The sequence below is a fragment of the Patiria miniata genome, unplaced genomic scaffold (assembly GCF_015706575.1).
Source record: "Patiria miniata isolate m_02_andy unplaced genomic scaffold, ASM1570657v1 HiC_scaffold_6, whole genome shotgun sequence".
NCBI classification, from domain to species: Eukaryota; Metazoa; Echinodermata; class Asteroidea; order Valvatida; family Asterinidae; genus Patiria; species Patiria miniata.
In genome coordinates, this window is record NW_024037073.1 from 4,885,530 (window position 1) to 4,899,509 (window position 13,980).

The following is a 13,980-nucleotide window of genomic DNA, read 5'->3' on the forward strand; positions in this document are numbered from 1 at the left end:
ACAGGAAAAGCAAATGTTGTATATTCCCATTAAGCTTTTGAACTGTCTGTTCTCCGTTTTCTCATAACTATGTAATTCATCTGGACTGTTTGAAAGTTATAAAACCTGACAATAGGCATTCTTTTTGGTCTCTCATCACAAAATTGAGGTGAAAAAGTGAGGGAATATACCTTCTTCATCTCCTTCGGGATTTACTCCCCTTTGTGCACTCGATAGACATGTTCTGTTTCGTATTTTTTATTGCAATTATGATCCTATTTTTAACTGTCATTTGATTAAAACTTAAAGAAACTCAGAGAGCACATTATGCAGATGACGCGTATGCCATTACGGTTTATAGCATTGTGTTTGAGGATTTTGTTCGCTATATTTCGCTGTATATATTGATTATGGATGAAACTGCTGTTGGATGAAGTAAACGATGTACTGAAATATTCGATATTTTTATGTTACTTCATCGCTATTTAACAACTTTGAATCTACATTAAATTCACAATTTGCAGCATTATCTGAAGGGTTTTCAAAACACTTAAGACTAACACTTTTTAACCAACGTGTCATATTATACGTAAAAATGTTATGGCTTTCAAATTGAAATGATTGTATTTGATATAACTTATGTTAGTTATGGTTCGTTCAATATTATTGCGTATACCTTTTCATGAAATGACTTGTCTGCTTATAGTAAACGTACACATTTACTCAGATTGAGGTGTCTTGTAGTTTTCATAAGAAATATTCGTCATTAATACACAATAAGAAATATCAATACATGTATCTTTGTTATGAACTGTTAAGAGAATAAATGAAATATAAATATTTGAATGCTGTGAAAGACTACGAATTAGAGATATATATACACAGCACCTTAGCCTATTTGCACAGCTGTGAACGTAGAGGGCAGAAGAGTACATTCAGTGTTTAATCTGCTGAGGGGGAGGACGGCGAGTAGAAGAAGTAAGTCGAGGTTTTGAATGCTCCAAAGACAGGTAAGTTTCGCTTTGGCCACACCCACCCTCCACAAGTTAAAGGTTGCTGATATGATTCAAACTCCAGTTTCCACGCTCGAATCTTTCCGCAAATACCTAAGGGAGAGGGGGAGTGGGAGGGGTGTTAGACGTAAAAAAAAGAGCACTCACCTAATCATCCGTTCTGAAAGGTCAACAGTTTCTTCACGGGTTACCTGCATGGCCTCGTATCCGTGAAATAAAAATGTGGGGGGGGGGGGGGGGGGCACTCGCCATCTTCCCATGGGGGCGCTGTTCAAACCAGACGATCATGGGGGGGGGGGTGGACACCGTCTTCCTATACGAGGGCGCTAAACGGCACTCGTGGAGGCTCATGAAAAGAGGGGAAGTCGTGAAAAAAAAGCGCTCGTGACAAAAGTGCGTTCGTGAAACTAGCACTCGTGAACAAAATGGCACGCTCGTGAGCGGTTACTGATTATCTACATAATTAGGAAACAATATTCCGTTGTTAACAAATGTTCTTCCAATCTTCAAACCATAAAACAAGGAGCTTCCCCAACGCTCCATTCCGTCCTCCACTGTTTCTTATCTATGTCCATCTTCTTCCATTATCGCTCACTTTATTCGCTGATGATCTTATATTCCCCCTCACGGATCCTTCCACCGTAATTGATACGATCATGGTACGATCAACTCTGATCTTTCCCATGTCCCTGCTTGGTTTAGAGCTAACAAGCTGCCATTGAACTCAAGCGAGACTTAACTCAGCAGATCAGAGAGTTTTCCCATCAGCTGAAACATATCCATCAAAATAGACGATGACCCAATAACAAGGGTTCATGCTATTCAATTTCTGGTTGTGTTTATTGATGACAAGCTATCGTACGTGGGCTGATCACGTTTCTTCTATTTCCAATATCACCTCCCGGTATATTTGTCTTCTGTCCAAACTTCGTTATTTCCATCTTCGACACTGCGATTCACACTATGGCACACCCATCTTGCCATTCCTTATAGTTACTGCTATATAGTCTGGGCACGCACAAGCACAAGCAAATTCAATTCTCTCTATTATTAAAAAAAAAACGAGCCCTCAGAGTATGTACCAATTCTCACCCTCGTAACACACTGCACCAATTTTCGCTCGTCTCAACACGCTCGTTGACATTAACCACGGACCAAGTGGTCCGTGCATTAACAAACTCCAAACGGGTCTTTTCATCTTGTACATGTACATGAACGTTTGGAGTTTGTTAATAATGTCAACGAAATGACGGAATTGACTTGTTATTAAAATGAAACACTGCAATCTGCCAGAAATTGGAGTAAAATGCATAATGTTTCCCCGTAAAGTCTTTATGTCATGAGAATACTCGACATGTGATTTACACGTGATTTCCTTCAGTACTACATTCATGTGACACGTGCTAATTAAAAAAAAATCTCCTAGAGTTGTTTGCCTTGTTAATCGAGCAAATTCTTTCTTTGGTTTATTGCACGGGGAGAGCGCGAACGCAGTCCCCACTATCAGAAATTGTACTCCCGAGTTCCCCACGTTTGGGGGAATCGCATCAGTCAGCCCACCGAAGTGCAATGGTAAGGCCTCGCAATGGGAGAACCGCCTGCTTGATCACGGTATCTCCTGAGCCAGGTAAGTATGCTGTTACATAAAAAATTTAGGTGGTTTTTTTTGCGTGTAACACTCTACTCACTGTTGCAAAAAAAAGCTTCGTCGGGAGCGCCGTAAGTGTCGTTTTGCTCAGTATACTGCGCATGCGTTATTCAATTAAATATGCATAATACAGGTGCCCGTGTAGTACGTACGTACCACCATAGTACCACGTACGTACATCATACGGCTGCACCCCGTATCTGTATCTGTATCTGTAGCGTACTGCAAGCAAACTCCACTATGGGATATACGGTTGCAGGCGCGTGGTGGCTAGGAGCATCCCTAAACAATTTTGTTAGTAGGCCCCCTTAGTGTTGAAGACAACTGCATCTCATGGAGTCTTGACTTAAAGGACTCCACTGAAGTAGCTTCCCTGACTTCTGGAGGAAGTAGGTTCCACTGAGCTGTTGTTCTTGGTACGAAAGAGTATCTGTAGCAGTCCTTCTTAGATGTAGGGTGAACAAAGGATAATGAAGATGATTTTCTAGTTGACATTTTGTCCCGTTTGGAATCAACTTGGTACTGATCAACATCAATTGCGATTTTGTGGTGAATGGATTTGTAGAGCAAGGTTAGTCTGGATATGATTCTGCGTTCCTCCAATGATTTCCATCCGAGGTGGGTGATCATGGATGAGACACTACTTGTGCGCCTGAAGTCCTTACAGACGAACCTGGCCGCTCTGCGTTGGACAGCTTCAAGTTTATTTTTGTGGTCCTGATGGTATGGATCCCATATGCTGGCGCAATATTCTAACTTGGGTCTGACCAGGGTCTTATATGCAGTTTCTTTAACTTTGGTGGAGCAGCTGAACAGATTCCTGCGCAACAGTCCAAGAACTTTGTTTGCTTTAGTAGTAGAGTTACTTATGTGTTCGGCCCAGTTCAGTTTGTTGTTTAATTCTACTCCCAGGTAGGTGTGATTTGTGACTGTTTGGAGAGAATTGCCGTTTATCTTGTAAGATGACAGAAGAGGTTTCCTTTTGTGGGTCATGTGCATGGCGTAACATTTGGTGACGTTAAATCGCATCTACCACTTGGACTCCCAGTTACAAAGGGTATCGATGTCGTTTTGTAGTTTCTTGTTGTCTTCTGGAGTTTGGACTTCACGGTATAATATGCAGTCATCTGCCAGAAGTCTCACTTGAGATGAGATTCCTTCCGGAAGGTCGTTGAGATACAAGATGAAGAGTAGCGGTCCAAGCACAGTGCCCTGGGGCACTCCTGATGTCACAGCTATTGAACTAGATGAACTGCCCTCTAAGACTACATGTTGAGATCTTTTTGTAAGGAAAGTGTTGATCCAGTGGAGTAGAGAGCCAGAGATCCCAACATGTTTCAGCTTTGACAATAATCTCTGATGTGGAACTAGGTCAAACGCTTTGCTGAAATCCATGATGATTACATCGGCTTGTCCTTGGTTATCTAGGATTTTAGCGAGGTCGTTTACGGTCAGGGTGAGTTAGGTTTCACACGATCGGCCTTTGCGGAACCCATGCTGTTCATTGTTGAGAACGTTGTACTGATCATAGAGCTAGCTAGCTCTATGTACTGATCAAGGTGACACATAATGTTAGAGTGGATAATATGTTCGCAGAGTTGTAATGACTCGAGTCAATGACTCGACTCGAGTCCGACTCGAGTCACATTTTTTGGCGACTCGACTCGACTCGAGTCCCGACGGGTAAATGACTCGACTCGACTCGAGTCACTGCGAGCAAATGACTCGACTCGACTCGAGTCCCTCATCAGAATGACTCGACTCGACTCGAGGAAGGCTAATAAGACTCGAGTCCCAAAATAAAAGCAAAACTTACTTGCGAAAAATATTTGCAATGACTTACGCTGCGCCGTTCGCGTTGCCAGTTTTTGTTCACGTCACGTTAATGTTCGCGAATAATGTACGTTTATATACAGCGGCAGTCTGTTTCCTTCCTCCATAATGAAACAACAAACATACACCGTGTCGCGGACTCCCACCTTGTGGTTCTATAGCATGTAATGCTAAACCCGGAACCAGACTTTTCTCAATCCGTGGTTTCATCATTGGTTTCGGGCGATTTTGAAGTTCTTGGTGGAACGCTGGCTAAATTCATGTCCCGATTTCACACAAAAAAATGGATACGGACGGGCCCACCTTTAAATAATCAGAAACAGTTTTGTATAATGCAATTAGGTTTTAACGTTGTCAGCGATCAGCGAACAACAAAATCTAGACCCGAAGCCAAACCGGTTATAAGACCGAAGTTTCACATCTTCTTATCTGTGACGTGAGCTAGCAATGGAAACTGTTGGTAGGGTACCATACAGCATACTTTATGTCTTTGGATTTCCGTAATAGACTGGTGCCTTGTATTCTTTCTCTCTTGTGTTTGTTGCTTTTAATTGTAATTTAGTGTTCAAATATTTGTGACTCGAATTGACTCGAGCTAAATACTTGACTCGACTCGACTCGACTCGACTCGACCACACTCTGTGACTCGACTCGACTCGACTCGACCTTGTTGACCTAATGACTCGACTCGACTCGAGTCACTTCTTTAAAATGACTCGACTCGACTCGAGTCACAAAAATCAGTGACTCGTTACAACTCTGTATAATGTTCGAGCAACTTGCAAGGGATGGATGTCAGTGAAATTGGCCTGTAATTTGATGGATCTGAACGGTTTCCTTTTTTGAAGATAGGTGAGACGTTAGCCCTGAGCCAGTCGTCTGGCAGCTCCACGGTATCAATGGATTTCTGGAAAATTTGTTGTAGGAGTGGAGCAACACTGTCAGCACATTCCTTCAGGATAGTTGGAAGGATGCCATCAGGGCCTGGTGCTTTCTGTGGTTTTAACTCTTTCAACAGCTTTCTGATGCCCGCAGTTGTGATGATAATAGAAGACATTTGTTGAAACTTCGGACTGTCAAGGTTTGGGATGTTGTCACAGTTTTCCTTAGTAAAGATAGACTGAAAATGACTGTTTAAGGCATTTGCTTTTACGTACGGAACTTATACGTAGGCTAGGCGCATGAACTTGCAAGTTGCTATCGCATAGTATAGTATCGCCTGCAAACATACATGGGAGATTCACAGTCACTGTACAAGGCCACATAATAATCTCCACCTGCCTTTTATTACTCACACATCTTTTTCCACGAGTACCCTTAGGTATCATGGACCTCGTGTATGGACCTTGTGGATGAGTCGTTCAGAATAGAACTAAACCATCCTTGGGCCTGATTACCTACTTAGTTTACTGAGGAACTATCTGATCACCTCACAGTGGCATAGCATCTCTGTTTCTCTCTGTGTTCCTCTTCTTTTGATACCACTTTGCCATTGCTCATTATATCTAGTCTGTTGTTTTCTCCACGCTGCACGGGCTATTTAGTTGACTCTTGTATTGTTCCATTTTGTGTTCCCCCCCCCCCGTTTTGTCTTTGTCTTGTCCATGTTCATCAGTGTCCAATGTTTGTTTTCTGTTATAAAGGCTTTCCATACAAACTTTGCTAGTATATGCTTACAGTAAAGTCTGTCACGAGCCAATGTGGCCCATCAGGCCGGCGTTTATCTCCGATTTCAGTATAGCATGAAACGACTGAGAATATTTTCACTCCCACTGGATGGGATGCTAGTCCATCGCAGGTTATGCGCCAGTACCCATGGGTGGATTCATCACCCTGTTTTTTTCCTTTTTCACTTTAGTCTGTACTTTTTTTTCATTACTCCAGATACTCCTTGCAATTTGTTGTTAAATTGTTGGTACAGTAGTTACATTTTCCCCTGTATTGCTTGGCAATTACCTGTTTTACCGGCATTTATATTGTCTGAGTGTTATGTTTTATGATTGTTTTACTATAGAATAACGTTTGCTTCAATAATGGATTGCTTTTATGTTCAGTGTTCTTTCAGCACCTGCCATTGACAAGCTTAGGCTTATTATGGCTATCAATTAATTGCATTTTCTTTTATATTGGTCCATATTTTTGTTTTTCGTGTGTATGCTTTATCTTGATTGCACTCAATGTACATGCTATTGTATTTTGTTTGTGGTCGGATATGGAAATAAATTAAATTGAATAAATCAAATGCCTGGTCATTATTTCACCAAAAGGAGGGCGCATGTCTAAGCTTCTGAAACTGTAGACTGGTTCCCGCTCGCTCCCATAAAGTATACGAAGTCAGACGCGCCTGAATTACTTGGCTGTGGCTTGGAGATACTACTGCCGGCCAGCCGTAGTCAAGTAATTCGGACGCGTCAAGATGGAGCGACTGGAAATTAGTCTATTAAAACTGGTAACCAGACCGAACAACACTAAACACAAAACGCACATGATTTACTGAATACCAGTTGATAGTCATGACAACGCAGCAGCGTCGTCTGCTACCTTTTGTACCAGTACCACATGTACTATGCAATGCGCAAATTGACATCTGCATGCATTATGCGCACAGCCAGCTAGCAAAGTCGAGTCTAGTCGGCGATGCAGAGTTAATTTGTCGTAAGTTCGTTTGAATTTCGAAACATGACAGCCCAATGTATGGGGAACTTTGGTTCCCACAAGTGGCTCTACCCAGAATACTTGCTGGACAAGTACGAGGACCGGGTGTTGAAGCCACGACAGGAGCAAAACGAGACCGATATCCGCGGCTACAGCAAGGACACCGTGTGGGTCAACAAGCGTTACATCCCCACCGATCTCCGCAGCACGGCGCCCGTACCGCGACACAAACTCATGGCCCCCAAGGCCCTGCCGTGGGCCGAGCCGCATTGGGTACCCCTGGGCGAGCCGTCCCTCCGCAATGTCTCGCGGGCTAAGGAGGAAACGGGGATTTGTGTGTCCTCGCCCAACACGCGGTGCGAGGAGTGGTCGACGCTGAGGCAGATTTTACCGTCAAACGGCCGGCCCATCACCCACAGCCCGCCCAACTGGGGGACCGGGATGGCGATGCCTCCCAGAATGGTGCGACAGAAGCAGACTAGATTCCCACATCTTAACAGCCCAATGACAAGGTATAATTAGAATATGACCTAATAATTTTAGAGAATCTATTCTGCTATAAAAAAAGTGAGGGTAGGCCATTCATTAGCATTTAGACTGACAGTCCAAAAGTAGGCCTAGCCTAACTGTAAAACAACATCATGTTCATATTTTCTCAGTTATTTTCTTTGGTGGCAAGCAAACATTATTGCAATTCTCCCTTCTCAAGTTCTCAAGCATTAAGAGACTCTTGATACCGCATTGCTGCTGCCATCATGGCCATGACTAAGTTCTATTTCATGCTATATTCCGTCTACTTCAGCACAACCACGATTCATTCTCCACACGAAAAAACAAACTTTTTACTTTACAGTTTAGGTTTTTACAACTAGGGCGTCCCTCTTAAACTTAAAAAGTGTTTTTGGCTGTCTACATTTACTTCAGGGAAAGGTTAAATTGGCATGCAGGTTGCCCAAAGGCGTGACTGAAGAACACTAGTCTTTCCAATCCAACCAGACATTCAGTACTGCATGGAATAGTGCATTTTAAATTTATTAGACTGCAATTTAATTAATGTCTACGTTTCCTCTGCAGATACACTGATGACATGCACCTAACCAATCGACTCTTCAAGTTGCATTAACTTCTAGTTTCTTTACCCAGTTTCTGCAATCAACAGAGGGAACAAAGTCGGAAAAAGTACAGAATCCAATTATCAGGACTTCATTGCATCACTAAAGGTTTTGAAAGCGGGTTCATTGCAATCAACAAACTGGTTTAAGGCCGGCTCGTACTTGAAGCCAATGCGAATGCAAATTTGTGCTGTCACAGCAAGTATCTACATGTACACGTTTTAATTCCAGTAAATTTCATGACTTCGATTCGCTTCGCATTCTCGTGAAGTGTGCACCAGTCTTTACACTTCTATTCCAAAGGACAGCCTAAGCACCGACATTCTGTGACAGTCCACAAGAATATAAATAACATAACTTACTTTTGCATGTCAATTGTTGTGAAGTTCAAAGTGTGCACAACACATTTTTCTAATGGCATAATAGTCATATTGACGTTATCTTTGATCAAAATACACATATCGACCACTGCACAAGCAAAGTGTGTGCAGCACTTATCAAAACTTGCAAAGGAACTTACTGTTTGATTCTGTACTGTTTTCCAACCTTTTGATAACAAAATGACGCCTGACAGTTATGTTTGTAATTACTGCTTTAACGAACAACCAAAGCTTAAATAAAATAAGTGAACTAGTTATTTTCTTAAATTTTGCATTTCTGATCTTATATTTTTGTAAATATAAGAAACAGAAACAGGAGGATGAGGCTACATCTTGATCAAACTCATGTTAAAAAGTATTTGGTATTAGCAATATCCTGGGGGGGGGGGGGGAAGGACACAAAACTAAACACAAAAAAGCCAACAAAACAATCATGAAAATGAAAAAAAAAACACCTCTTTTGCAGGAGCACATCTCAAACACTTCAACACAATTGCTCAGGGTTCTCACCTAAGCTAAACTATAATTAATAAATCATTTCTTTTTTACTTACGAACATTACTCTATGCAAGTTTCCATGATTTTCTAGCAAGATGGTAATAAAGAGGTTTTTAATCTATATTTTAAATGCAAGACAAAAGTCACTTTACACTTTTTTAAAACTCAAATAGAACAGTAGGTGAATTACACTGACAAATCAAACAACATTTTGAGACCTCTTGTGTCAGTAAATAGTATCTACTACTAGGATTTTTATAAATTTCTGGACTCATTTTTTGGGGTACTTTTATGTCAGGGTAAGTTAAATTACCAAGTCGACAGGTCACGGTTTTAGCATGCAAAGGAAATTGGTCCACAAATTTAAGAATTTATAACCACCACTTCACCGATGTCTTAAAATACTAAATTGATACATATTCAAAGTTTGTAGGACTCAACATGCCATAAAGTTGACTTGTGCTTTTGTATTTTGGCCTGTTTGTTATAATTATTTTTAAAAAATGTTTTATAGGGTTAGATAATGTACATTTATAAAACAGTAACCATGGTAACTGTCTGAATTGTACAAATGGATCTGGAAGGTTATGGATAACAGGGTTAAAAAAAACGTTTTTGTAACTTTATTTCATTTTGAAGACCAAGCTATTTTGCGTACTAAAATGTATCAATATTCATTTCAGATGTTTTGTATCAAATGGTTTATGAAAACCACAGTATTCGAAATTCCAATTTTTCCAAATTGCCACTTTGATCAAAATATTAAACTTGCCTTTTAATTCAAGTTCTTCCAACAAGCCTTAAACAGCTGGGAGTGACTTGGGTCCATTATGGATTTGATGGGATTAAAGTTTTCGAAACGCATGTGTGCTTTAAAATGTTCTATAAAAAGTGTGTGCCTGCATTATATGTAAATACTTAAAAGAGAAATATGAGTGAGTAATTAATTATCATGTATGTGTATTTTTGGTAAACAGATGTGAATAAAGTTTGAATGCAGTGAATAAAGAATAAGTGGAAACATTGCTTTCTCTATTTTGTTCAGAAGACATTTCGTTATTTGAATTCTTTTTAAAGGGGAAAAATTGAGCAAATTCAGGTTAAAATTTGTCAAAGTACAGATTGAACTGCCCAACTCTACCAAAATCTATCTTCTGGTTTGTTGAATTCAGAACAGTACAGCCTAGCAATTAACACTTAAAATGGGTTTTGTTCATTAAACAAGTACCAAGTGGTACATGTACAACCCACAGCGGTTCCACGAACCGTACAACCGCGAATTTTGCAATGCAATGGGGCGTGATCTAATAATATGCAAATTAGACGCATACACATCAGTGTCACAAAACTGCAGGTACAATGTATTCCATAGAAACTCACTAGCTGTGATACATGCGTGGCATGGAAACAGTATAACGGGCTGAGTAAAGCATCCACCAACCAACCCACCCACCAACCAACATACCAACCAACCAACATAAGCAGCTCAAGCCCACGGCGTGCTTCACACCGCCGTGGGAAAAAGAACATTACATTAGTGGTAATGTGACAGCAATGAAAATCCACATTCGCCGTTCACATGGACACTTGACTTATTGCCTACCCATGAAAGTTCATAAAGCAAGCAGTGCCAGACTAACGCACATGTGGTGTAAATGCTATGTCACAATACATGAATAGGCAAACATTGTATAGTTGGTCCCATGCAGACCAGTGTAAGTCACAATTCATAAATACCTAAGACAGTTTACCCATTCCTATTGGTCGAGAGCCCGTCACGTGGCTGGTTTTAAACGGTTGATAAAGACCGGCTGGCTGGTCTTAAACACTTTTCCTGTGTCACATGCAATTTGGACTTTATGAAGTATGGTACCAATTTTGAACGTCATTATAGTTGCAAGAATGGGATTATTTAACGGTATTGTCGACATTAGTGACAGAAAATTAGAGAAACTGGTGACTGTGCAATTTGTACCGTTTTATTGGTTAAATGTTCACAATGGTTAACTGTTCACAACGTAGGCATGTGCAATACTACCAGTGAGTCAGTATTTCAAAGTCCTAAATTCACACTACACTGGCACAGCTGCACTCTGCACCATATCACACAATACGCAAGATATGCGCGCCAATCTCCATATGTGGAGTTGTTTATGACTACTCGCCAGAGGGCCATACCATAGCATAGCTAGAGGGGTGCTAAGAAAAATATGAAGTAAAATTGTTGAACAAAATCGTTGGGAATTTATAATGTTTTACGTTTTTTTAAAAAACTTCTGGACCAAAAAGTGTGCATTCTCCGTACCGAAAAGATATTTATGAAAGGGAATAAGTATGTGCTTGGCCGGTATCGGGTCGGGTCATTATCAGCATCCAGACTCGAACCGGTCTTAAACATAGTGTTTAAAACCGGCCAAGCACACATTTATTCCCTTAGTAACAGTCAGTCAGTGAGATAGGTGACCAGACTAATTCACAAGTGGCATTGAGTCAGTCAGACAGTGAGATTGGTTCAAAGCGGACACTAGTCCCATGGAGTTGGAGTTAACGCTAACAAAACAAACAATCCCATGCACACACAATTGGATCACTGGACTTTTTAATACATTCATTTCTTCATATCTGTCACATAGATTTAACACATCGTTAATTCATACAGTACAGCTGTAAAATCTGTCGCCCCAAATACTGGATGCACTGGCTTCAACGACTGCAAACTCTCAACATCTTAGGCATAAATTCTGGTTGCAGTCATAATATGACGACCACTGCCCGCAATATTCAAAGAAACACATGCGTATACATGTACATGTGTGTGCTTCATACAAATGTATGTTTCTCGATTTTAAGGGCTGACTTGGCTTGTTGCATCACCAACTTGCCAGTAACTACTTGTGAATGTTAATTACAAGACAATGGGCGACATAATAAGCCAAACACTGGTCAGTTTAGAGCAGCATGTACGTTTTTGCCTGCAGTTTCCTCGAGTTCCGTCCTCACATCTGAAGTTCAGTGACAAGGAAAGATCAAAATTCATAAATTACTTGGAACTTTTTCAACAATTCAAGCAAAAAGTCTTAACGTAGTGCGAGGTTGATGCATAGCTTTCAACTCTCACATCACATACATTTGTTTTGCAAATTCATATCAATACAATACCGTCATGTTCATTTATTTTATGATGTTTCATTACAGTAAACATACCAATTGAGTTCATGGAGATGGATTAAATGTTAATTTTTTTTACATTCTATGTTAGATAATGTGTTTAAATTACTACATGACACCAGTTTTGACGATGATACTTTTTTAAACGTACTCAGTTTGATACAGCAGTAAATACAGTCATGCGCTTCCACTTCCACAATAACATTATGAATCATTCTGTAAACTTTGGGGTCCATTTTCGTCCTGTCCCTGTTACATCTCATCTGATATCTATGAGTTTTATACTTCTGATACAAGAGTGATTATGAATAGCAAACTAGCTACCCAACAAACACAATTTTGTTTGAAGTCATTCTTAATGATACTTGAATGGCAAATTACCAAGTACCAAGGTGACAGGGACAGAACAAAATGTCACACTTTGGACCCTCAATTTATAGAATGGCCCTTATGGAAACATGATACTTGAGTTTGGCTGCCAGTTTGTAAATCCAGATGCCATTCAAACACAAACACTCATCACAAACCACCGAATTGAAAGTCTTACTGCAGTGTTATCGTTGAAAAGTCCTTTGCACTTGAAGGGAAAAAAACTGTTCTACAATACGTTCTAAATGTTCTACAATATCATAGAACACATGTAGGCACATGCACATTTACAGAGTTCTAGAATACATCACAGGTTAGGTACATGTACCTCCACTATACACTCACTAAAACGTACACGAGGGTAAACGGCTGCTCGTCTTAGACCTACAAGAGAGTTCACTAGTCAAAGACAATTTCTTTTCTAAGATAACATCTTTTAAAAAAAGCAATATGCCTGGGGCATGGTTAAATATAGTACAAAACTGGTTTTCGTCATTTCCTTCAAGGTTTTAAAGAGACAATTAAAAAAGGAGAAAAAATGATTTACGTGAAAAAAATTCCTATTTCTAGCACTGTGAATCGTTTACTAAACAGCACCAGATGTGCACAATTTTTTTTTTCACTCTGACTTCTACAATTTTACTGAGAGCTGCATAAAACAATGGGAGAGCTTTTAACAACATTTGTCCAACATTAATTATAAAAAGCTAAAGCTAGCTAGAAATAATCCTCTTGTGTTATGTGCCAATTCAGTGCTCTCTACTCAAGTACTTTAGGATGGGGAAAAACTAACGGGAAGAAACATATTTAGTGAGACTGATTTGTTTTGTGAATTCAGTTAGTCTTTCCATTATAGATCTAAGCTAATGTCTCCATGGAAAAGTTAACTGAGCATGTGCTCAGTACAACCAATCAGGACGAAGGACGAAGGTCAAAGCTATCCGGTTTGTAAGTGACTTTGTCATAAATGGGCGTGCACCACTGACTACCAGCGCCCATTGGCTGAACACCAACAGTAACAGTTGCGTTAACTTCCGGTTCCAATGGTTCCAATGCTACTGTGCAATGGGCGTGGTTTAAACTGAAGTGACGTCACACTTACGAACCGGATTCTGACCTTCTCAATTATTGTTCACAAATACAAATGCTCAATCATTTACAATCTTTCTAACCACATGTAAATAATTCAAAATGTCTGGGTAAATAGCACACATAAAATGGACTTCCTCAAATCAATCTGTGGAAAATAGAAGAAAAAAAATAAGTGTACAAAATAATAGACTGATAGCATTAGGACGCCATGTTGGAGGTGTGTTCTGCTAACA

The 13,980-nt window shown here is 40.2% G+C and overlaps 1 protein-coding gene and 1 non-coding gene across 2 annotated transcripts; one reads left to right on the forward strand and one right to left on the reverse strand.

Annotated features, from left to right (window-relative positions):
• Nucleotides 1-2,465: 2,465 nt before the first annotated feature.
• LOC119744132 lies at nucleotides 2,466-2,627 on the reverse strand. The gene has a single exon (XR_005273542.1). It is a non-coding gene; the product is annotated as a U1 spliceosomal RNA (small nuclear RNA).
• A 4,425-nt stretch (nucleotides 2,628-7,052) lies between these two features.
• LOC119743095 lies at nucleotides 7,053-10,153 on the forward strand. The gene is made up of 2 exons (XM_038219447.1): nucleotides 7,053-7,640; nucleotides 8,203-10,153. Exons 1-2 carry the CDS (start codon nucleotides 7,153-7,155, stop codon nucleotides 8,249-8,251), a joined length of 537 nt encoding a protein of 178 aa, XP_038075375.1. The 5' UTR covers nucleotides 7,053-7,152; the 3' UTR covers nucleotides 8,252-10,153.
• The last annotated feature ends 3,827 nt before the right edge of the window (nucleotides 10,154-13,980 follow it).